General features: G+C 42.4%; 2 protein-coding genes across 10 annotated transcripts in view; one reads left to right on the forward strand and one right to left on the reverse strand.

Annotated features, from left to right (window-relative positions):
* PAIP1 (poly(A) binding protein interacting protein 1) overlaps window positions 1-8,821 on the reverse strand; it is a 29,789-nt gene extending 20,968 nt beyond the window's left edge. Inside the window, exons 1-3 of one of the 4 annotated variants that reach the window (XM_060295752.1) lie at window positions 8,799-8,821; window positions 6,911-7,080; window positions 356-541 (exon numbers count right to left, since the gene is read on the reverse strand). In XM_060295752.1, coding sequence (XP_060151735.1) covers window positions 356-541; window positions 6,911-7,009 — 285 coding nt within the window. In that variant the 5' untranslated portion in view covers window positions 7,010-7,080; window positions 8,799-8,821. Of the gene's footprint in view, window positions 1-355; window positions 542-6,910; window positions 7,081-7,669; window positions 8,204-8,419; window positions 8,573-8,798 lie in introns of those variants that run through there. The other 3 variants (XM_030881988.3, XM_030881985.3, XM_030881987.3) reach the window with 3 other exon arrangements.
* The window catches only part of NNT (nicotinamide nucleotide transhydrogenase), a 259,323-nt gene that overhangs the window by 115,201 nt on the left and 119,327 nt on the right, over window positions 1-24,795 (forward strand). For 2 of the 6 annotated variants that reach the window (XM_070045136.1, XM_030881978.3), the window contains exon 1: window positions 22,661-22,783. The exons of 1 other annotated variant lie outside the window; for it this stretch is intronic. The gene's annotated coding sequence lies outside the window, so the exon portion shown is untranslated. Of the gene's footprint in view, window positions 1-22,158; window positions 22,374-22,660; window positions 22,784-22,853; window positions 23,090-24,795 lie in introns of those variants that run through there. 3 more of the 6 variants (XM_030881981.3, XM_030881977.3, XM_030881979.3) reach the window with 3 other exon arrangements.

Consider the following 24,795-nt stretch of genomic DNA (forward strand, 5'->3'; position numbering starts at 1 on the left):
AAGTTCTCCCATGACTTTTTTTCTCCCCTACTCCAATAATGGCAGATCCTTATAAAACAGGGGTTTGGAAAAAAGGCATGATACTCATGTAGTGGCCTCAGAAGTGTCCAAAGCTCCTTCCAACTGCCTGTACAGAGCCTTGGCTACACAGGAAAATTTGCAGTCTGGCTCTAGTCCTGGATCCCTAATTACAGAAATTCTGTACAACAGAGACTTAAAAGCTCTCATGAACCATAAAGAGTCAAGGAGTGTGGAGGCTGGTGAACACGTACCTGGCCTCCCTCAAGGAGCAGCCACCACCTTTGGGCATCAAGGAAGCTATCCAGTGATTGCCCCATGCTATTAGCCAACCTACCTGTTGATAGATGAGTTCCACAAGTTCTTGCAAAGCATCATCTGTTGTAACCCAGCCATTCAGTGTCTCTGCAAACTGTTCAATTTCAGTTTCAAAACTGCCAGGCTGCTCTGTAAGATGATTCAAAAAATCCTGAACATATTCTGACAAAGTGGGATAATCCTCACAACCATCCTCATAGGATTCCTATAGATCAAAAGGTTAAACATAAATTAATCCATGCAACTGGCTAAAAAAACATGAAGCAGCTTTGAGTTGGGATGTCTCTAGCTCAAATTATATTTTTAAGAATCCTTAACCTGATAAAATGTGTTATTTTCTTCAAAAAGTTAAGCCCACTTCTTCCTTGCCCAATAGCCAAAATGTTATAATAGAAGGGCTTCATCTCGCTGGGTAGAGAATTGTCTTCTCACCTCTGGTAGATTTACAAGACGGCTGAGAAATAAAGTTTAAACCAACATTTCATTATAATACCAAGATCAAAATTAAGATTTATAGATACAATAAGATCCAGGATTTGTTTCAAAATGGGAGGGGGAGAGGGACCAGAGATATAGAAACAAGAATGGCCACCTGTAGCTAACTACTGAGGCCATGGGCATTCATTATACCATTCTCTATCCTTGTAGATATTTGACAATTTCTATATTGAAAAAAGAAGTTTGTCATCTGTCAATCCCCAAGGACATGGAAATAAATATATAGTTAAGTGACTATAAAATATCATAGTGTACAGTGGTAGGAGACTTGCTATGTCCAAGTTTCCAGCCAATCTTGATAGTAGCAACAGTTTCCAATTAATATCTATCACTACCACCCCAATGTTCATAGCAACATTATTTACAATAGCCAAGGTACGGAAGCAACCTAAATGCCCATCGACAGATGAATGGATAAAGAAGATGTGGTACTTATATACAACGGAATATTACTCAGTCATAAAAAAGAATGAAATAATGCTATTTGCAGCAACACGGATGGACCCAGAGATTATCATACTAAGTGAAGTCAGTCAGACAGAGAAAGACAAAGATCATATGATATCACTTACATGTGGAATCTAAAAAAATGACACAAATGAACATATTTACAAAACAGAAATGGAGTCACAGATGTAGAAAACAAACTTATGGCTACCAGGGAGGAAAGGAGGGAGAAGGGATAAACTGGGAGAATGGGACTGACATATACACACTACTATATATAAAACAGATAACTAATAAGGACCTACTGTATAGCAAAAGGAACTCTACTCAATACTCTGTAATGACCTACATGGGAAAAGAATCTAAAAAAGAGTGAATATATGTATAACTGATTCACTTTGCTGAAACTAACACAACATTATAAATTAACTATACTCCAATAAAATTTTTTTAAATATACCACTATCACCTTTAAGTAGTTCCCAACCTTTTAATTAAAAGAACACAAAACCATATTTTAGTATTATTTAATTTTTAGAGAGACTTACAGCCAATAAAAATTTCTGGGAAGACAGACAAGGGATAATAGTAGTTACATCTGGAGTGAGGAAAGATTTATGTTATAAATACAGACCCTTTATTATGAAATTGTGAAAGCAGTTAAGCATTATAAATGCATGTATATTAAATAATTACTTAATGTTAACCACAAACGTGTGAATTTTACAATTAAAAACTAGTTTAAGTTTCTGATATACAGTTTAGAGTTTTACAGATTTGTAGTATCCTACTATTAATGACAATGAAAAGCAGGAAGTCTACAGGTCCCAGTTGATGGTACTGATTTCTTAACTGTTCCTATCAAACATCATTCATTGTGGCAAAATGCAGTTTAGAACACTGATTTCAGTCTTTTTTTCCCCCAAATAAGCATAACTCTTTTAAGAGAATTTGAAGTGTGAAAGTAAAAGAGGAAAGTAGAGCTGTTCTGAAAAAAGCTGAAAAGGGGATTCAGGGCCTGTTGTTTCAAGCAAAAAGGGAGACACAGTATTCTGAACAGATGAGGACTCCAATGTGTTTGAATTAAAGCTTGTATTAGTTCTCTAGTACCAGATTTTTTAAAGTATACATTTCTTCAGTCTTCAATGTGAAGTCAAATGGCTTCCAAGCAGAGGAATATTTAAGTTTTATTTTTCTTAGAAAGAGTTCTGTGACAAGAGGTTAGGAGGGACATCAACTAGAAAACTCACTTCCGGGGGAGGCGGTACATATGGGGGGATAGGGGTATATGGGAACTCTCCGTACTCTCCAATCAGCTGTGCTGTGAATCTAAAGCTGCTCTAAAAAACAGTCTATTAATTAAAAAAAACAAAAAAGAAAACTCACTTCCCAGTAGGTACTTTGAATACACTGTCAAGAGATGAGAACCTAATCCAAAGCAGTGGGATAAAAGGAAATGATCACTTAGGTGGAATAGTCGAGACTATTTTAGTTAACTTGATTGGAAGCGGGCAAGAGTGTGAAAGAGGAAAGGGAGTCAATACACCACAAGCTTTTAGCCTGAGCAGCTAGTTAGAATATAAAAGTATAAGAAGAGGTTTGCAAAAGATAAATTCTTTTTCGTTCTTGAGTTTGAATGTGAGATCCTCAGAAAAGGTCAAGACAAATGGAAACACAAGCCTGGAGTTAAGAGGAAGAATTAGATTCCAGAGTTATCAACAGGCAGGTTGGTGATGGTCAGATTCTAGGGGATTCTAGTATCACTAAGGGAAGTAATAAAACAGAAGACAGAACCTCAGAGCCTGCAGTCTGAGGGAAGGAGGAATGGTCTCAAAGTTGGGAGGATGAAGTACTGCCACAGAAGCCAAAGGAAAAGGTAAATGAGGAGAGGTGCTCATAATAGCAAATGCTACAGAATAATGTCATTGGTTAAAATCTGAGAGAATGATGGTTGCAGAGTCTTAGGAATCAGAACTATGCACACAGAGAAAAAACCTGAGTAAATTAGTATCTTAAATATTCAGTTTTTATAAAAAGGAAGAAATCCTGAAAGACTGAAAAGGTACCCTTGGCACCTAGAACAGGACCCACACTGGGAATTAAACCTTATAGATCATACTGTGGTCAACAAAGTCTATTTAGATGAGGTTTAAGAGGACGATAGATTTTAAAACCCAAACAACATCAGCATCTGTCACAAAAATAATATCAGTACAATTAAGAGGATCAGTCTGCAGAGGTTTGAACGGTCAGTGAGAAGTAAAGTAGTACCAACAGTGAATAATTTTTCATTTTGGAGAATATCACTATTGAAAGGCAGAAGAAAAACTGGGCAGTAAGTTGAAGGAGGATGTTCTTAGCAAAAGCTGGGATTTTTTTGTGCATGTGGGGGGGGGGCGGGTTGTCTCTTAATGAATGCTTTATCAACTCCTATGTGGAATTTTTGGTTCTCGTAAGTGAACCATGATTAAATATTCAAGATGTAATGGCTTACCTGAGAAGAAGCAATGGCCAGTAATAGATGGATACAGCAACTCATTGGTAAGAAGGCATGGTAAGCAGTAAAATTCTAGCAGTGGGATTAGAGGAAGGATTGAAGATAAAAGGCTTGGAGTTTTAGAAGGGTTATGAAAGCACAGCAAAAGACTATCAGAAAAAATTTAAAAAGCATGCATTCTTGAGAGCAGATCCAGCTCAATGATACCAGGCAATAGCTTCTCATGTGTGTAACAAAAGCAGACTCAAGGAATTTCTGGAAACCCAGCTAGGAGACCACTAGAATAGAGGCTCTACAAAGACAAGAATTTTTGTCCATTTTATCCACTGCTGTATCCCCAGCCCTTGACTCGTGGTAAGCATTCGACTTTTATTTTATTTTATTTTTGGCTGCGTTGGGTCTTCATTGCCGCACGCAGGCTTTCTCCAGTTGCGGCGAGTGGGGATTACTCTTCATTGCAGTGCATGGGCTTCTCATTGTGGAGGCTTCTCTTTGTTTCCCAGCACGGGCTCTAGGCGCGCGGGCTTCAGTAGTTGTGGCTCACGGGCTCTGGAGCGCAGGCTCAGTAGTTGTGGCACATGGGCTTAGTTGCTCCACGGCATACGGGATCTTCCTGGACCAGGGCTCAAACCCGCATCCCCTGCATTGGCAGGCAGATTCTTAACCACTGTGCCACCAGGGAAGCCCTCAACTATTTCTTAATGAGTGAGTGACTTTGGATTACGGTTACTACAAGGAAAAGTTTCTCTCATAACCAGATTTTATCCTAAGACTTGGGAAAAACAAGGATTTTGCTGTTCTGTGACTAACTGGATTGAGAAAAACTCCTAGCTTTGACAGAGGGTAAAAGGGTAAGGCCCGAAAATTTATCAGGACAGGGGTAGCAAGCTTGAATGCTTATAGAATCCAGGTGGATTACAGGCAAATGAAGTAAGCCAGTGAGCAAATTACAGCTTACACATTCTATATAAAGGGGCTGCCTCTATTCAGCTCCAGCCAACTCTGCTCTACCAAAACAGCAGTCCAGTATGGCCAGATCTTACGGATTTCAAAAGAAACCAAAAAATTCAGATTTGCAATACCTAATTTAAGTACTGGTAAATTATAAAGCCCCTTTTAAAAAAACTCAGGGCCAAAAAAGACACACCTGCAGGGTACACGTGAGCCACAGGCTTCCAGTCTGCAATCTTTTCTGGCAAAATGAGTGCAGCAGGATCTCAGGAGACCAAGGAGCACCTAAAAGATGGCCGTGGCTCAAAGGAGGTGGACTAACATGGCTCAACACACTGCTCTCAGGAATCACTTGAACTATGTATAAAACTAGTTGGCAAAGAACTGCAAAAAAAAAAAAAAAAATTGCATCCCTCCCACCATAAGATAGCCCAAATCAATAGCAAGACAAACAAATGAGGAACATTTGTGGTTCTTAAGGTAAGTATCCTTAAGAGTTATTCAACTACTCACAGCTCTCCAATGGTTCCTTTCTTCTCTAAGCCAAATACAGTTTTGGGGCCAGAATCCAGCTGCTCTCATTTCTACTTTACCTGATTGATGGCCCATTCCACCCCAAATCAATTGCTCTTCCTACTATGCCTATATTTTCCCCTCTCCAGCCCCAAGGTTCTTCTTAATGCAGTCTAAGATGCATGAAGTTTCTAAAATATGGAATAAAGCTTTCCCATGCTTTCTATCAAATATGAAAGTCAAGTCCCCCCATCCTCGCCCCAAAAGTAACAAAAAAAGGTGTGCCACCATTAGTTGATCAGATACATTCAAATTAAAAAACTAACACCCATCCACCAGAATGGCTAAACTTAAATAGCAAATACCTAGTGCTGACAAGGAATTAAAGCGACTGGAAACCAAACAGTACTCAACACATACATTGGAACAGTCTCTTTGGAAAAATATTTGGCAGTCTCTACTAAAGCTGGCTACCTTGAGTCCCAACAACTCCACTCCTAGGTATATACCAAACAGAAGCAAGGGCAAATGTCCACCAAGGCATGGACAAGAATAGCAACCCTAATCGTAAAAGCCCCAAACTGAAAGCTACCCAAATGCTCATCAACAGACAAATATTCACACAATGGCATGCTATGAGAATTAGTCACCTCCAATTACATGCTACTATATGGATTACTTTTGATATTGAATGAAAGAAAAATATATTTTATATGACTCCATTTATATGAACTTTGAACAGAGGCAAAACTATTGTTCAAGCAAAATAGCGGTTACCTTTGGAGAGCAGTAATGATTAGAAGGGGACAGAGCAGGCTTTGGGGGTGTTGATAACTTAATGTACACTATTCTGTATATTACATGTCAAAAAATGAAGACCGGAAAAATAGGACTTATGCTAAAGTATTATCATTTCTTCAATCCAGAATGGTCCCTGCCCTACTTATCTATAATTAATTGCTATGCATTTACATAGCACAACAAATTCCTTTCTATATATCCCAATCGTGCTTGGTGTTTTTTCCTGCCATTTAAGTGTGATCAATTTCTAAAATTCTTACGTTATTGACAAAGATGACTCTGAAAGTTTAAAACACTTTATCAAAAGTTTAAAACACTTCATCAAAACTCCCTACATTTCTACATAACTGTTAATTAGAACCAGAAACACTTCTATTTTAACATAACAGAGCCCAGATGTGTATTTCTCAACATTCAAAAACCTACCTGAATTAGTCTGCAGCAAAACCACTGATAATTTACCCTAAAGCTACCAATGAATATTCAGCTGTCCTACTAAAATCAAAAATTAACTTTGCCAGGCCACTATTCTATAGGTTGTCCATAAAGTCAGGACACAGACTTTAGTTTCATAGACTGAAGATGTCCTTGACCACCTTAAATTTATTAGACTAGAGATGGTCTATAGATGCTAGAAATACAGCAGTGAACAAAATAGACAAGATTGTCTACTCTTAAGCTTACATTCTGATATCTTGAAAATAATAAGTACAAAATACATTCTTGAATCAATTGTTTCATGATTTCAATAAATTCATACAATGTTTTATGTGTGGTACAGAAAGCACACCAGTATATTGATAAATGATGCAATAACCATATTATTCCAATAATATTAACCTAGAGTTGCAGTAAAAGTGTACTTACTGTATAATTAGAAGAATAACTTGATGGGTAAAATTCAGGGGCGTTCACGGACAGCTTAGACATTAACACAGGAGCTGCAACCACCTGGGGTTTAGCCATTGTTGACTCCGAATTCTGCTGTGGGCTATTATCCTGCGAACTAGGTGGAGCTCTCAGGGGCCTCGTTTGTTCTGAGAAAGGAAAAAAAAAATCGGTGTTAGATGCGTTCATTCCCTTGTATAACAACTTACTGTACACTGAGAAGCCATCTGAGCAGGGATGGTTTTTAAGTCAAACAAGAACCCTCACGAAATTTAAGGTTATCGCCAGGATATGCGCAGAGAGCCTACAAAAAGGAACAATAGACTTGCTTTAGCTCATTTATGAACAGACCTGCTTCCTTAATAAACACTTGAGGGCTTATTTTTCCTTTTTTTTTTCTTTTTAAAGTCGGTTAAAAAGAGAATGGTTGCCCGCCTAAGGCCTCCCTCTCGGGGGCTGGGGAGGGGGAGGCGATTTTTACTTCCTCCCGGGACAACAGAACTCAGGAGACCGCGCACCGGACCCCTCCCCCAGCCCGGGCGCACAAAGGATTCCAGCGGCCACCTTCCAAACCCCGTTCCGGGCCCGTCCCCACCCCGTAACAACCGGGTCCCTCGGGGAATGCTTTCGGGGAACCGGGAGGAAAGAGGAGACAGAGCGCCGCCCTCGCGCGCGCGCGGAGGGCCGTGGGGAAGCGTTTGGCCCAGGAGGACGGGGTCCCCTAGAGCGGCTCCGTACCTGGGAGCGCCCCGGGCCGGGGAGGCCTCTGGGGGCCGGCGGGGACCTCGCACTGGGCCCCTGGCGGCGGGGCCGTCCTGGGCTGGCGCAGCGGCGGCGGCTGCAGGAAGCCCGGGGCTTTGGGCTGCGGCGGCGGCGGGTGCCGCGGCCGCTCAGCAGGCCCAGTTCCGCTCGGGAAACCGCCGCCCTCAGGCCCGCCCCCTCCGCGGCCCAGGCCCAGGCCCCGGCTCCGGCCCCGACCAGCACCTGGGGCCCGATCGAAACCGTCCGACATGCTCCTCCTCCTCCTCCTCCTGCGGGGGCCACCGCCGCTGCGCTCGGAAGAGGACGCCGGGAGAGGCGTCGCAGCCCGGCTCTCGCCGCCGAGCTCACTGGGGCCTCATGGAGGAGGGCGGCGGGCCCCTGCTCGGCTCCTCCGCGCTTCGGCGGAGCGGACGGCAGCTTGAGCACCCGCCAAAGCCGCCGCACCGGAGCGCCCGGCCCCCACGGCTACCCTCCGCTTTCTGATTCTCCCCCAAAACCCAGCTCCCCCGCCTTCGGCGCGTCGGGGGCGAAGGCGGGTCACAGCGGCCCCCCGCGGCCCGGAGGCCCCGTTCGCGGCGGGCCGGCGGCCGCGGTCCTGCAGGCTGCCGGGAGAGGGGTAGCTAGACCGCTGGACAGCCCTGCTCGCCTCGGGCCGGGCGAGGGCATGTCGGGCGAGGGCCGGGCTCGGGGCGAGGGCATGTCGGTTCCCGGGGCGGGCTCGCTTACCCCTGGCGGGCCCGGCCTACATGAGGTTCTATGGAGAGAAGTCACTGACGGTTGATGCCAGGAAAATAAAAAATACGGGGGGAGGGGCGTGGAGCCAGAGCCAGGGTTCGTGGACGCGCACCTCCGTGGGCGCGCAGGTGTGTTCAATGACCCGGCGCCTGCGAGACCGGAGGACTAGTCGGGAAGGGGGCTCTGGAAGCTGCTCTGCCACCTGCTATGTGAGCTGCGGGGAGGGGAGTAGGAACAGAATCACAAATGCCCCCCACCCCGGCCCATCTCAATTCACTGTAGATATTTATCACAGTAGGTCACACTGTGACCAAGCTTTACTCTCTTCCCTTTTCTCTTCCCCTCCAGAAATTTTAAGAAAATACCCTACCTTTCAATGAAACTCTCCTCCTTTTCATCTTTTACCAGTGCTGTCCAATCAAAATATAATGCGAACCACAAATGCAAGCCACTTATGTAATTATAAATTTTCTAGAAGGTACATTACGCGCGTGAAAAGAAACAGGTGAAATTAATTTTCATAATATAGTTTACTTAACCCAGTAGATCCCAAATGGTATCATTCCAACATGTAATTAATATAAAGATATTAATGAGAGTTTCTCTTTTTTCATACTAATCAAAATCCAAAGTGTATTTTACATTTTCTGCAATTCTCACTTGGGATTAGGCACATTTCAGGTGCTCAATAGCCCCCTGTGGCTAGTGGCTACCATTGCACAACAAAGTTCTAGACATTATTTATGTGTAAATTACTGTTTTAATCAGTCCTGATGGTACTAAAGCCAAATGAAGGATGAATATAAGTAATGAAAAGGAGGGGAAAAATGATTTCTTTACTGTTAGGTTGAAACATCTCCACAAATTGATTGTAGCCCTGTATTTTAAGCAAGCCTTAATGTTTTTCACCATTGTCATCTTGAGAATCATTTCAGTTAAGAAAACTCTTTTTAACCATTTTCTCTTCTTGTTAATGAAGAAAACACTGACATCTTCACCCAACTGCAAGAGGAAAATGGCTCTAATGAAGGCAATCGTGAATAACTGATTCATGCTGTTGATGGTTGGCAAAAATAATGGAGTCAGGGAAGGAAGCCAGCAAAAAGTGTGGTTCCTTGGTGTTGAGAAAGAATGTAGGGTTCAGGGCTTCCCTGGTGGCGCAGTGGTTGAGAGTCCGCCTGCCGATGCAGGGGACACGGGTTCGTGCCCCGGTCCGGGAGGATCCCACATGCCGCGGAGTGGCTGGGCCCCTGAGCCATGGCCGCTGGGCCTGCGCGTCTGGAGCCTGTGCTCCACGGCAGGAGAGGCCACAACAGTGAGAGGCCCACGTACGGCTAAAGGAAAAAAAAAAAAAAGAATGTAGGGTTCAAAGTAGGCCAGAGCTTTACTTTGGATCCTGGCCTAGACCCTTAATGCCTGTGCGGTCTTGGGTAAGTAAGGGATTTAGCTTCTCTGGGCCTCAGTTTCCTCATGTATAAAGTAAGTATGTTGTAGCACTGAGCATATATTACAAAGACAGGACAAGATTACAATTTAAAAATTAGGTGAGGTAATGCCAATAACATAAAAATCCATTTTTTTAGGTAGTCGTCAGTCACTTCTTGCCCAGTCTTTTGTATTGCATAAGAAAGCCCCACAAACTGTACGCTCAACAACAGTTATCCTATATGTTCCACTAAAGCAGATGCTCCAATCCTGTCCCAGGCTTTTGTTTGCATTCACTACCCTTTATTTCCCCTTAGAACTTTTATGATGGCTAACCCCTTTTCCTTACCTAAGACTTTCTTATCTGAGGATGAGGCTATTCTGCATCCATGGTGACATCAGGGTATCTTTACAGTCCCTTTTGTTAGATAAGTTAGATAATTGAGATCTTGTCCTTCGCCTCTCCCTATTAACTGTTATATAACTTGAGCCCTATTCTCATGACATATGAAAAGTGGACTTGCAGACAACATGGATGGACTTTTTTACACTGTTGCTCTGATTCTCAGGCCTTCAGATTCGGACTAGAACTACACTACTAGCTTTCCTGGGTTTCCAGCTTGAAGACATTAACTCATGGAACTTAGCAGCCTCCTTGAGCACATAAGCCAATTCCTCATAGTAAATCACACACACACATATATATATATATATAAGTTCTCTTTCTCTGAAGAACCCTGAGAAAGAATCTGATATTCAGAAGTGGGGGTGCAGCTGTAACAAATACCTTAAAAATGTGGAAGAGGCTTTTGAACTGGTTAATGGGTATAGGCTGGTAGTGGTTTTTGATGCATGCTAGAAAAAGTCGACATTGCCATGAGGGGGTTGTTAATGGTAATGCTGGTCAGGGCTGAGAAAGGAAAAGAGGAGAGCTGTAGAGAAAGCTTCCATCTTCTTAGAGTATACAAATAATCATGTACAGAATGTTGTTAGAAATATGGACACTAAAGGTGATTCTGATGAGGTATCAGACAGAAATGAAGATGTTTTTGGACAACGGAGAAAAGGCAATCCTTATTATAAAGTGGCGAAGATCCTCTCCAGCTGTGAACCTGTGAAACCAGCTAAGTGATGTGCTTCCACCCAGTCTGTGGTATTTTTGTTAAAGCAGCCCAAATTAGGCATTTATGCCAGAGAAATGAAGATTTATGTTCACACAAAAACCTGTACCCCAATTTTTATAACAGGTTTGTTCATAATAGCCCAAATGGGGAACAACATAAATTCTTTAACGGGTGAATGGTTTAACTGTGGTATTCATACCATAAAATACTATTCAGCAAGAAAACCACTGATAAATGCAGCTTTGGTGGCTCTCAAGGGAATTATGCTGAGTTAAAAGAAAGTAATCTCAAAAGGTTATTGTAGGGCTTCCCTGGTGGCGCAGTGGTTGGGAGTCCGCCTGCCGGTGCAGGGGACACGGGTTCGTGCCCCGGTCCTGGAGGATCCCAGGAGGATCCGGGAGGATCCCGCGTGCGGAGTGGCTGGGCCCGCGAGCCATGGCAGCTGGGCCTGCGTGTCCAGAGCCTGTGCTCCACAGTAAAAAGGTTATTGTATGATTCCATTTATACATGACAAAATTATAAACGTGAAAAAATTATAAAGATGGAGAACAGTTTAGTGGTTACCAGGGATTAAGGAGGGGGTGGGGTTTGGAGAGAAGTAGGTGCGGCTATTAAAAGTATGAAGAATCCTTGCGATGGAACTATTCCGATCTTAACTGGTGGTGATCACACGAATCTACACATGTGATTAAATTGCATAGAACTAACTACATGTGTGCACACACACATACACAAATGAGTGCATGTAAAACTAAGGTGGGTGTATTGTATGTTGTCAGTTTCCTGGATGTGATATTGTATTATAGTAATGCATGGTTATGTAAGACATTACCATCAGAGGAAACTGGGTAAAGGGGAAATGAAATCTCCCTCTATTGTTTCTTACCGCTGCATGTAAATGTACAATTGTCTCCAAGTAAAAAGTTTAAAAAATAAGCCTTATTTCATTTTATTCCATCACTCCCAACTCTTTCCTAGCTAATTCTGTTCACTTTTCCCTGCCCAAATCATCATGGCAACTTATATATCATTTTAAATTAATGGGGGCCTCATTAACAGAGAGAAGAATTAACTGATGTGTTTGTTCTCTTGGGTCTCATTTGTGTGAATTATCTTCCTCTCCTAGTCTCTTGGGCCTGCTATGAAATGTAGCCCCAGCCAGTCAGCACTTGACTCCCATCTGGATCAGGGCTCCATTCCATCTTCAAGAGCCAGGAGATTGCCTGGGATTCCCCCAACATCTAGTGCACACGTTGGTTTAATGTTGATCTCTTAGCTGGAGTATAACTCCATGAGGATAGGAATTCATTTATTTGTTCCTTCAGGAAATATTTATTGCATGTCTACTAAATGCCAGACACTGTTCTAGGTGTGAGGATACTCAGAGGTGTGAGATTAGTAGCTGTGAAGTGTATGAAACTAGAAGCAGGAAGGCCTGTTTGATGGCTGTAGCAGAAATTCCGGTGAGAAGTGATAATGGCTACTAAGGTAATGGTTGTGGGGTTGGAGAGAAGGACCAAATGCAAGAGATGTTAGAAAGAAGCTGACAGATGTGTATAAGGCATTAAAGAGAGGCCTGAGATAAGGATGACTCCCAGGTTTCTGGCTTTGGTGCCTCAGTCCCAAAGAGTGAGAAAACCAGAGGAAAGCAGACTCTCACCGAACAGGGGCCTCTCACTAATTCCATTTTGGACATTTCATTTGGCACCCGGAGTGTCAAAGTGGAATTGTTCAGTCAACAGTTAAGTCATGGACTTGGAGTTCAGAGGGATGTTGCCTAGAGTTAGAGATTTGATAGCTGAAGCCACAGGAAGAAATGAGGTAACTTAGGAAAAAGTATATAGAGGCAGAAGAGGAAAGAGAAGCACCAAACTGAATGGTTAGGTTGAAGAAGAGGAATCTGTTTACTCTGTTTACATAGGACAAAAACTGAGAGAAGACAGTGAGGAATAGAAGATTAAAGACGGAAAGCCCAAGAGTGTCAAATTGTGTGGAGATGTCAAATAAAAGTAGGATTCTAAAGAATCCAGGAAAGCACACCCACTCCCTGAGTTTGAGCCCCGAAGTCACTTAGGCAGCTGTGTGCTGTCCGAGGTCATTACAGAGCTGAATGAACAACCGCCTCTGGGAACCACACCCTCCTTCACCAAGCCATCTTCTGACTATAGTTTGACTATCTGGATAAATTTGCATTTTGAGAGGAAAAATAACAACAATAATAGCTAATATTTAGCACCAACTCTGTTCCAAGTACATTTTACATGGATTATCTCATTTAATCTTCAAAACAACCCTATGAGGTAGGTTCTATCACTTACCCCATTTTATAGATAAAAACACTGAGATTCAGAGACTTTAATTAACTTCCCTAAGATCACATAGTTAATGAGCAACTCAGTTTTATTAAGAGTCTACAAACTGAGACAATATGCTATACCTTATCTCCAGAATAAGTGGATGACACTGATACAAACATTCTATTCCGTTTGGGCTATATTTCTCACTATAAATTAATAAATAGGCATTCCAGTGATATTAGCAATTGGAATAATATAGATTTGTGAGTGATTTGGGTGCAAGCAATTGCCAGTATTAGGATGTATAGACAGCTCTAAGCTTGACTGTGAAATAAACGGGAGAGATATGAGAAGTTTGCAAGACAAGTGTATTAAGGACGTTTTTGTTGCTATTATGGGTTTGTTTTGTTTTGTTTTAATGGGAGAAAGATTAGTTTGTTAGCCAAAGACAATGAGGTAAGGGAACACATCAGGAAAAAGGGGGGGGGAAATTGAGAGATTAAAGGACCAGAGGAGGTAGCAGTTCATAAACTCAAAGTACAGGCAGCAGGAATAATTTGAGATGGGAGAAAACTATGTCACTAAGAAATGGAAGCAAATGCAGATAAACTGCAGGAGAGGGAAGGTGCTGGAAACTTCAGACGGTCTCCATGTTCTCAGCAAAAAAGAAGGACATGTCTTTACTTTGAGGGTGGGAGACATAAAAGAAGGGACTTGAGGAGAGTGGCAACAGTTGCAAAAGCTGCTCTGGGAGAGGAAGCTGATGAGAAAGGGGGAGTGCTCACAGGAAGATAGCTGGGTGGTACCGAAAGTCCCCCTGAGGTTGGAGACCAGGGACTTGTAGGGGCAACACTCTGAACAATTACGTGACTTTTCTCTAGCAACTCTTCCCACCCTGATGTGGAAACTGAGAAGCCTGTTAGTGGGAGTGTAATTTCATGATGCAGTTAAGGCAGAAGAATAAAGGCAGAAGGGGCTGACAGGCTGTTCATGGTTTCAGCTAGCTAGAGGAAGGGTTGAAGATGAGGGTGATAGATTGGAAGGAAAAGGGGGATCAAAAGAAAGAAGTAAAGGAGTTGGAAAGAAAGTGGTGGTCCAAGCATGAGATATGAGAGTTAAAAATTTTAGAGGAAGTTCTGGTGAATAGTTACAACGTACAATATTCTACTAATTGTACAATTCAACTAACTGAACTGAAGTGCTTGCTGGCCAGCAGGAAGGTAATGTAATAGCTGGAAATGCTATTTTCAGCGTTGAAATTTGGCATTCAAAAAACAATTAGGAATGTCAGTGTTTAATGTATAAATGTCAAGTATGAGGCATGTTCTGCTTCCCTATCTCCGGCACAGTGTACTCATTGCCCTTTCTGTTGGCATCTAGATTCTATCATTAATATTTTACTACACCTGCCAGGCTTATTTTTTGAATTAAATATTTTATTTTGAGATAATTGTTGATTCACGTGCAGTTGTAAAAAATAATACAAAGAGAATATTTGTGCTCTTTACCTACTTCTCCCCAATGGTAGCATTTTGCAAAACTATAGTATAGTGTCACAACCAGGATATTGACATTGATACAGTCAAGATACAGAACATCTTCATCATCATAAGGATCTCTCCTGTTGCCCTTTTATAGTCACATCCACCCTCCTTCTTAACTCTAGAAACTTCTAATCTGTTCTCTATTTCCACAATTTTGTTATTTCAAGAATGTTTTATAAATGGCATCATACAGGTATGTAACCTTTTGAGACTGACTTTTTTTCTCTCAACATAATTCTCTGGAGTTTCATTTAAGCTGTTGTGTGTATCAATACTTCATTCCTTTTCATTGCTGAAAAGCATTCCATTGTAAGGATATACAACAGTCTGTTCAACCTGTTGAAGGACATTTGGGTTGTTTCCAGTTTTGGACTATTATGAATGAAGCTACTATGAACATTGATGTACAGGTTTTTGTGTGAACATAAATTTTCATTTCTCTGGGATAAATGCCCAGAAGTATAATTTCTGGGTCATATGCTAGTTGCAAGTTTAGTTTTTTAAGAAACCACTGAACTGTTTTCCAGTGATGAGTACCATTTTACATTGTCATTAGTGATGTGTGAGTGATCCAGCTTCTCCCCATCATCACCAGCATTTGGTATTGTCACTATCTTTTTTTTTTTAGACATTCATATAGATGTGTAGTGATGTCTCATTGTGTTTTTTTTTTTTTTTTTTTGCCGTACGCGTGCCTCTCACTGTTGTGGCCTCTCCTGTTGCGGAGCACAGGCTCCGGATGCGCAGGCTCAGCGGCCATGGCCCACGGGCCCAGCCGCTCCGCGGCATGTGGGATCTTCCCGGACCGGGGCACGAACCCGTGTCCCCTGCATCGGCAGGCGGACTCTCAACCACTGCGCCACCAGGGAAGCCCTCATTGTGGTTATAATTTTCATTTCCTTAATGGCTAATGATGTTGAACATCTTTTCATGTGCTTATATCCCTCTTTGGTGAAATTTTTTTTATGCCTTTTGCTCATTTTCTATTTGGATTTTTTTTAACTGTCGAGTTTTGAGAGTTCTTTATATATTCTAAATACAAGAGGCCTTTGTAGATCAGGACAGAATTTTTTCATATTGAGTTTAAGATATATGTGGATATCCCAGTGGAAATGACCAGCAGGCAGTCGGCTGCATGAGTTTGGAGGTTAGGAGAGAGATTGGGGCTGGACATTAAGCTCTGGGAGTTGTGATAGCACAGTTGACATTAAACTGGAAGGAAGACAATATTAGAGTTAAAAGGAAAGAGGGCCAAGAGAACATTTGCAGATTTAAGCAGTGAAAGAACTGAGAAAGAATGGTTAAAGAAGTAGGAGCAGATAGGAAAGTGGTAAGATGAAAACCAATGAAAACCAGAATCTGGTTTTTGCTTTTTTGTTATGGGCAACATCTAGCATTAAAAAGAGATCTACAAAGAGATGACGTTCACAAAACTGCTTTAAAAGTATTTGAACTAGAGTTTTCATCAAATGCAACATTTAAAAAGTTAAGTAATAATATCCCTCCAGAAAGTAGGCATAGAGGGAACTTATCTCAACATAATAAAGGTCATATATGACAAACCCACAGCCAACATCATTCTCAATGGTGAAAAACTGAAACCATTTCCTCTAAGATCAGGAACAAGACAAGGTTGTCCACTCTCACCACTATTATTCAACACAGTTTTGGAAGTTTTAGCCACAGCAGTCAGAGAAGAAAAAGAAATAAAAGGAATCCAAATTGGAAAAGAAGAAGTAAAACTGTCACTGTTTGCAGATGACATGATACTATACATAAAGAATCCTAAAGATGTTAACAGAAAACTACTAGAGCTAATCAATGAATTTGGTAAAGTTGCAGGATACAAAATTAATACACAGAAATCTCTGGCATTCCTATACACTGATGATGAAAAATCTGAAAGAGAAATTAAGGAAACACTCCCATTTACCATTGCAACAAAAAGAATAAAATACCTAGGAATAAATCTACCTAAGGAGACAAAAGATTTGTATGCAGAAAACTATAAGACACTGATGAAAGAAATTAAAGATGGTACAAACAGATGGAGAGATATACGATGTTCTTGGATTGGAAGAATCAGCACTGTGAAAATGACTATACTACCCAAAGCAATCTACAGATTCAATGCAATCCCTATCAAACTACCAATGGCATATTTCACAGAACTAGAACAAAAACTTTCACACTTTGTATGGAAACACAAAAGACTCCGAAGAGCCAAAGCAACCTTGAGAAAGAAAAACGGAGCTGGAGGAATCAGGCTCCCTGACTTCAGACTATACTACAAAGCTACAGTAATCAAGACAGTATGGTACTGGCACAAAAACAGAAAGATAGATCAATGGAACAGGATAGAAAGCCCAGAGATAAACCCACACACATATGGTCATCTTATTTTTGATAAAGGAGGCAAGAATATACAATGGAGAAAAGACAACCTCTTCAATAAGTGGCATTGGGAAAACTGGACAACTACATATAAAAGAATGAAATTAAAACACTCCCTAACACCATACACAAAAATAAACTCAAGATGGATTAAAGACCTAAATGTAAGGCCAGACACTACAAAACTCTTAGAGGAAAACACAGGCAGGACACTCTATGACATAAATCACAGCAAGATCCTTTTTGACCCACCTCCTAGAGTAATGGAGATAAAAACAAAAATAAACAAATGAGACCTAATGAAACTTAAAAGCTTTTGCACAGCAAAGGAAAACATAAACAAGATGAAAAGATAACCCTCAGAATGGGAGAAAATATTTGCAAATGAAGCATCTGACAGAGGATTAATCTCCAAAATATACAAGCAGTTCATGCAGCTCAATATCAAAAAAACAAACAACCCAATCCAAAAATGGGCAGAAGACCTAACTCGACATTTCTCCAAAGAAGATATACAGATTGCCAACAAAAAGGATGCTCAGCATTACTAATCATTAGAGAAATGCAAATCAAAACTACAATGAGGTATCACCTCACACCAGTCAGAATGGCCGTCATCAAAAAATCTACAAACAATAAATGCTGGAGAGGGTGTGAAGAAAAGGGAATCCTCTTGCACTGTTGGTGGGAATGTGAATTGATACAGCCACTATGGAGAGCAGTATGGAAGTTCCTTAAAAACCTAAAAATACAACTACCATAAGACCCAGCAATCCCACTACTGGGCATATACCCTGAGAAAATCATAATTCAAAAAGAATCATGTACCACAATGTTTATTGCAGCTCTATTTACAATAGTCAGGACATGGAAGCAACCTAAGTGTCCATCAACAGATGAATGGATAAAGAAGATGTGGCACATATATACAATGGAATATTACTCAGCCATAAAAAGAAATGAAATTGAGTTATTTGTAATGAGATGGATGGACCTAAAGTCTGTCACACAGAGTGAAGTAAGTCAGAAAGAGAAAAACAAATACCGTATGCTAACACATATATATGGAATCTAAAAAGAAAAAAAAAAATGGTTCTGAAGAACCTAGGGAAAGGACAGGAATAAAGACACAGACATAGAGAATGGACTTGAGGACATGGGGAGAGGGAAGGGTAAGATGGGATGAAGTAAGAGAGTGGCATGTACTTATATATACTACCAAATGTAAAATAGATAGGTAGTGGGAAGCAGCCAGATAGCACAGGGAGATCAGCTTGGTGCTTTGTGACCACCTAGAGGGATGGGATAGGGAGGGTGGGAGGGACATGCAAGAGGGAGGAGATATGGGGGTGTATGTATATGTATAGCTGACTCACTTTGTTATAAAGCAGAAACTAACACACCATTGTAAAGTAATTATACTCCAATAAAGATGTTAAAAAAATAAAATAAATAAAAAGTTAAGTATAAACATGTTAACTGCTGTTATGGAGTTTATGATCAAGTAGTTTGACAATGGTAACTGTGTAATATATAGTTATATTTTTTTAAAAATTGAAGAAAAATTCAATTAGGTTGAGTATTAAAAAAGCAAAGAAGTTTATAGGAAAATTCTTCTAATTATTAATAAACAACTTTCACCTGAATTTCCGCCAAATAATTTGAACTTTCACTTTAAACTCAAGAGCTAGTAAATCTACCCATGTTAAAAAAACAACAAAAACCCGTCTTTACATTTTGTACCCTTAAACACACAGACTGCCCCTGTAGTGGGTTGAACAGTGTCTCCCCAAAATTTGTGACTACGCTTATTTGAAAATACAGTCTTTGCAGACGTAATTAGTTAAGGATCTCATCCTGGATTCAGGGTGGACCTTAAATCCACTGACTGATGTTTTCGTAAGAGGAAGAAGAGGGAGATTTGGGCACAGAGACACACAGAGAAGGCAGCAATGTGAAGAGGAGGCAGAGATTGGAGTGATGTGTCTACAAGCCAAGGAACACCAGGGATCGCTGACAACCAGAAGCTTTCTCCGCAAGCTAGGAGAGAGGTATGGGATATTTTCTCCCTCAGAGCCTCCAGGGGAATCAACCCTGCTGACACTTTGATTTCACACTTCTGGCCTCCAGAACTATGAGAGAGTATATTTCTGTCATTTTTAAGACACCCAGGTTGTGGTAATTTGTTACGGCAGCCCTAGGATATTAATATAGCTCCTACCCCTCACCATTTCCCCAGGTCCCCAAAGATATCATTAAATAAATAATTTTTTGTATTCATTAAAAAAAACATAGATTTTTATCACTGGCACTTACTACATGGAGAGAACAAAGGTGTGCTTAGAGCTGGTGTTTTAGATGCTTACAGTTCTCAATGCAAACTTGTTTTACTGAACTTAAATTGCCAATTATTTAACTTTGTGCTGGCTGCTTATTGTCAGTTCTCCTCTATCCTCTTCCAATTAATGTTGATTAGTGTAAGTTCATTCAGTCAGTTAATATTTGCTTCCTACAATCAAACACACTTTTGATTGGTCTGCCTGAGAGAAGAGGGCTGAGACTGAGGTTAGTGATGGTTGCTTCAAAACCTGTCAAGTGTCTGTATAATTAAAAATCCCCAGAGTCTAAGCATATCACCTCATTGGAGTTGTTTACTTTTTATAATTACTTATAAAAGGGAAGTTTGAAAAAACAAACTGCTGATAACTGTTTAAAGTAATAACCACAATGAAAACACATTAAATAGACCTGTTCTCTGGCCTGGTTTTAACTAGATGCAGGGTTTTGGTAACATGTTATCTTTAGAGTTCGGTTTCTGATCACACATTTCCTCAGGCTTAGCCTACATTTTGATTTTTGGCTATTGGGCACCTCTGTGGTTTGAGGCTTCAAAGCTGACTCTAATGGTGTGTCACACTCTTCTAAAGATTTAAATCTTTTTTGCTTTGGATAGATTAGGACTAAATATTAAATAATATCTTAAGCATTTGTGTGTACAAAGTCTCCTAAATTTTAGAGGGTTTAAGTTTTGATGTGTATCTTGCTTTAAAAATATATTTAAAATTAAAATGTCCAATCACAGAACAATCTGTAATGAAAACTTGCATATATGTGAGAAGTACTGTTCTAAGTGGGGTTGAAGGCTGAGAAGGCCAAGGAGGAAGGAGCAGATATCAAAATGGACAAAGTCCTCACCACCTAATAGGGGATACAAAATCTTTGCAAAAATTTTATACAAGACAGCGTCTAAGATTCAGAAGCAACTAACTTAAAACACACTTTTGGAAATACTCCTATTTTCTTTGGTAATTCCTATGACCATATTGTAATTATTATGTAGGAGCTTAAAGCCTAAAACAGAATCCTCCAAATGACAAATGTTTTCATCTGGAGCAATGCACTCAAATTATGTTGGACAAATGAGCAGAATGAATTTTTAAAATTACCATATACTGGGCTTCCCTGGTGGTGCAGTGGTTAAGAATCTGCCTGGCAATGCAGGGCACATGGGTTTGACCCCTGGTCCTGGAAGATCCTCCATGCCGCGGAGCAACTGAGCCCACGAGCCACAACTACTGAAGCCCGCGTGCCTAGAGCCCGTGCTCCGCAACTAGAGAAGCCACTGCAATGAGAAGCCCACGCACCGCAATGAAGAGTAGCCCCCGCTCGCCGCAACTAGAGAAAACCTGTGCGCAGCAACAAAGACCCAAGGCAGCCAAAAATAAATAAATTTATGAAAAAAATAAAATTACCATATACTTACTATTTAACAGAAAAAGTGAAAATCGATATATCATCTTTGGATTTGCTGTCCAGTCACATAATCACAAATTAAATCAAATTAAATAAGCCATTGAGCATTTATTTAAGCCAGGGTTTCTCAGTCTTAGCACTGTTGAAGTTTGGGGCCAGATAATTCTTTGTTGTAAGGGGCTATCCTGTGTAATATAGGGTGTTTAGCAGCATCCCTGGCCTCTACCCATTAGATGCCTCCCCTTTCCAGCTGTGATGACCAAAATGTCTCCTGACACTGTGGGATAAAATTGTCCCCAGCTGGGAACCACTGTTTAAGCCTTGGGAGAGAAAAGAAGCAAACCCCTGCTCCACCCTCCAACACATGTTTTAAACCTACCTTAGTTTTTTCCCCAGTTTTATTGAGATATAGTTGACACACAGCAATGCATATGTTTAAGGGGTACACCATAATGATGTGACTTAGGTATATTGTGAAAGGAGCTTAGTTTTAATCCTTATCAACTACTCCTGCCTTACTGTACTTGCAGTATCTTGAAATTGTTTCTAGGGTTGCACTTATCACCGTTCATTATTATTTTAAAACATGAGGCTCTATCCTTTCCTGTCTGTGAATTCTTCCAGGACAGGAAGAGTGTTTTTACCTCGTCTGGATGCAGTGGAAGTCCTCAACTTGTATGACCTTTTGTGTTGGTTAAAGACAAGAAAACTTCTCAAAATAAGGGTTTCCCTGCAGTTTATTTCTTTTTAAGGATATGGAATATGTTTGCCTCATGCCTTTGAGATTCATAATTTTTAACTCATCTTAGATATTTCAATTAAAGTAAAAATGCAGTGACCATACTGACACTTCGTGATGATTCAGCTTTGGGTAAGTGAACCAATTTATACTCTCTACCTTATTATTCCAGCTTTTAATCAGAAGACACCTGCAGACTAAGTAACACAAGTCATTACGTTTCAGCGTCCTTTAGTTGTTTTGCCGAAATGAGCCCAGGCCTGGTCAGGACACTTAACGTCCACCAAGGGCGCTCTCCAGCCCCTGGATATTAATACGAACAGAAGCACACGACTTTCTATGGGCGTGCCTAGGAAGACCAGTCAGCAGACGTGTGTTAATTTTGGGGCCTTGACTTCTTCTCAGAGGAATTTAACTCCACCCTCCGTCCGGAATGGAAAAACAACGCCCCCATTCCCGCCCTTCACCACCTACTGGCCTCCTCCCACTTGCCTTTTAGAAGTTCTGATTTTTCCTAGACAGCTAGAGGAAAGTCAGGTAGCAAAAGTGGAGTTCTGTTATTTCATTTGTTCTGGTGGGACACTGGAGAGGCGATCACACTTTGTAACTGGCTCTCCAGGAGAGGACCAATGTAGCCCTGGGAACTTCAGCGCCTGCATTGGGCTCCAGGTTTGATTGACAAGCACTGGCCGAGGGAAAACGCGGGAGGGGGGGCGGGTAGGCCACAGGTCGAGCCCGGGACAAAGAGGTTTTTGGCTGCCACCAAGGAGAGGGAAGTGTTCCTTGGGGTAACTGGCCTTTGTGCGCTAAGGGGCATTTCGTGAGGTTTTTTCATTCGGAGAGAGGGCTGGCGGGCGGGCGGGCGGGCGGGCTGATGGAGGCGGCCGGGCGGGAAGAAGGGCCCGGCGAGGAGAGGGCGCTGGGCCGGGGTGGGGGCTGTGCCGTCGTCACGTGGCCTCAGCCACCACCGGCTTGGGGCTGTTCTTCCGGGTTGGAGGCGCCGCGCCGCGGGGCTGGAGCCCAGGTCTGCCAGCGCGGCGTCCCCTCGCAACCCGCGGCCGCCCGGCCTCCCTGCCAAGGTGAGCGTCAAGGCGCGGGCAGCCCGGGCGCGCTCCTGGGGCGCAGCTGGGGAGGGGGCTTGGGGCTGGTCCAGAAGATCCCGGCGCCCGCGGAGAAGGAGATCTGTCAAGGAGCCGAAGGGGGCGGGGTCGGCAGTGACCCCTGCACGTGGTGGACCCTCGGGAGCCTTGGGCCGGGAAGGAGAACAGTGCCTCGAGGGCCCCCTTTCTTGTCTCGAGCGGGGGCGACGTGGAAGCAAGTGCGGGATGGTGGATTCGAAAACTGCGTCTTCGCTGAGGGCAGGGAACGAGGTGTCAGCTGTGCAGGTGCAGATTTTGGAGCTGTGTGGGGCGGCGGGAGTTGTACGGGGTTGTTTCAGGTTACAGGATGGAAGAAGGGAAGGAGGTCATAGAGGACTCTTGGTACGTGGTGCACCCAGAGAGGTGGCACCTGGACCCTCCGAAATTGTGCTTGAACCCGGAGGGAATTTGGGGTGGGTGACTGGCTGGAGACACAGTTGGTGTCGAAAGTTGTGAGTGTATGTCGGAGGCGGGCTGGTGGTGGTCGGGGCATGCCTCTATTGGGCCAAGAGTGGGGCCGGGGTTGGCAATGCGGGAGAGACAGCGGAGGGGGCAGAGCCAGCGGAGGGGGCAGAGCTGATTCGAACTCCGGAGGCGGAATGACTATTACGCCGCCTCGGCCAATCGGCTTCCGGGGAACGTTATAAATAGCGGTCCCGGGCAGCTGCCAGCAGGGTGGCAGTTTAGTTGCAGAGGGAGGAGCTGAACCCGTGGCTTTGGGCAAAGTCACGCTGCCTGCCAGTCTAAGCTTTTGTAGGGTATTGTGTCCTTGGTTGGTATGTCTCGTTTTAGAAGTGTAACTTGTTTATTAAAGTTGCAGGCGTCCTTTATTCGCCCTCTGGTGCAGGGAAGTCCTTAAGGAATCTGTAAGGAGTCTTGTAGGACAGGCTGTGTTAGGAACGGTGAGGCTTGTGAGCTTTAATTTAAAATATTTCTCTCTTCTCCAGGGCACCCTTTTACTTGCAAACTTTGGCTTTTTTTTTTTTTTAATTGAATGGACAGTTTAGGATTGCTTTCTTATTAGCAAGCGTGCTCAGGCTGCTTAGCTTTGCTGATGGAATCACTTTTCCACAAAGCTACATAGCATTTAATTTTTTTTTTTTTTTTGTGGTACGCGGGCCTCTCGCTGTTGTGGCCTCTCCCGTTGCGGAGCACAGGCTCCGGACGAGCAGGCTCAGCGGCCATGGCTCACGGGCCCAGCCGCTCCGCAGCATGTGGGATCTTCCCAGACCGGGGCACGAACCCGTGTCCCCTGCATCGGCAGGCGGACTCTCAACCACTGGGCCACCAGGGAAGCCCAGCATTTAATTTTAAAGGAAATTTCCTGAAGTTTCTTGGAGAATGTGTTCATAGATCCCCAGGCTTCAGGTTACCTAGCCCTAGTTATTCATTCACTGTCAAACAATACTTGTTGATTTCCTCTATTTTGTGCAAGGCACTGGGCCAGAGGTAATAAAGTGAACACTGATAGCAATGAAGATACTGTGTCCTTTTAATCCTCACAATAACCCTATATGATAGGTGCCATTATGATTTAACCCATTTTAAAGGTGGTGAAATCAGACACAAAGAAGTGACTTGCCAGGGTGACACAGCTAATGTGTTGCAGAGTGGGGCCTTCCAACCAGGAGTTCACCCTCTTAGCCTCAATACTATCCTCTCTCAGGTGCTTGCCTCCAAGGATTTTAATCTATTAGGGGAGATATTTACCGAAATAACTTACATTAAACGGCTGTATGAATGCCATACTAAAAAAAACAGTTTTTTTTCAATTTTGAGTTGTAAAGTTTTTCTCCATTGCTTAAAAGCCATAGAAGACATGGATAATAAAACAGCAAAGAGCCTTAAAGCGAAGATAGGGGAAAATGTGACAATTAAGATGGAATACAGTTGGCTTTTGAATAAGGGCCCTCTGTATCTGCCGTTGCTCCCCATCCGAGGATTCAGCCGAC

This window comes from Globicephala melas, chromosome 3, assembly GCF_963455315.2.
Source record: "Globicephala melas chromosome 3, mGloMel1.2, whole genome shotgun sequence".
In the NCBI taxonomy this organism is placed as follows: domain Eukaryota; kingdom Metazoa; phylum Chordata; class Mammalia; order Artiodactyla; family Delphinidae; genus Globicephala; species Globicephala melas.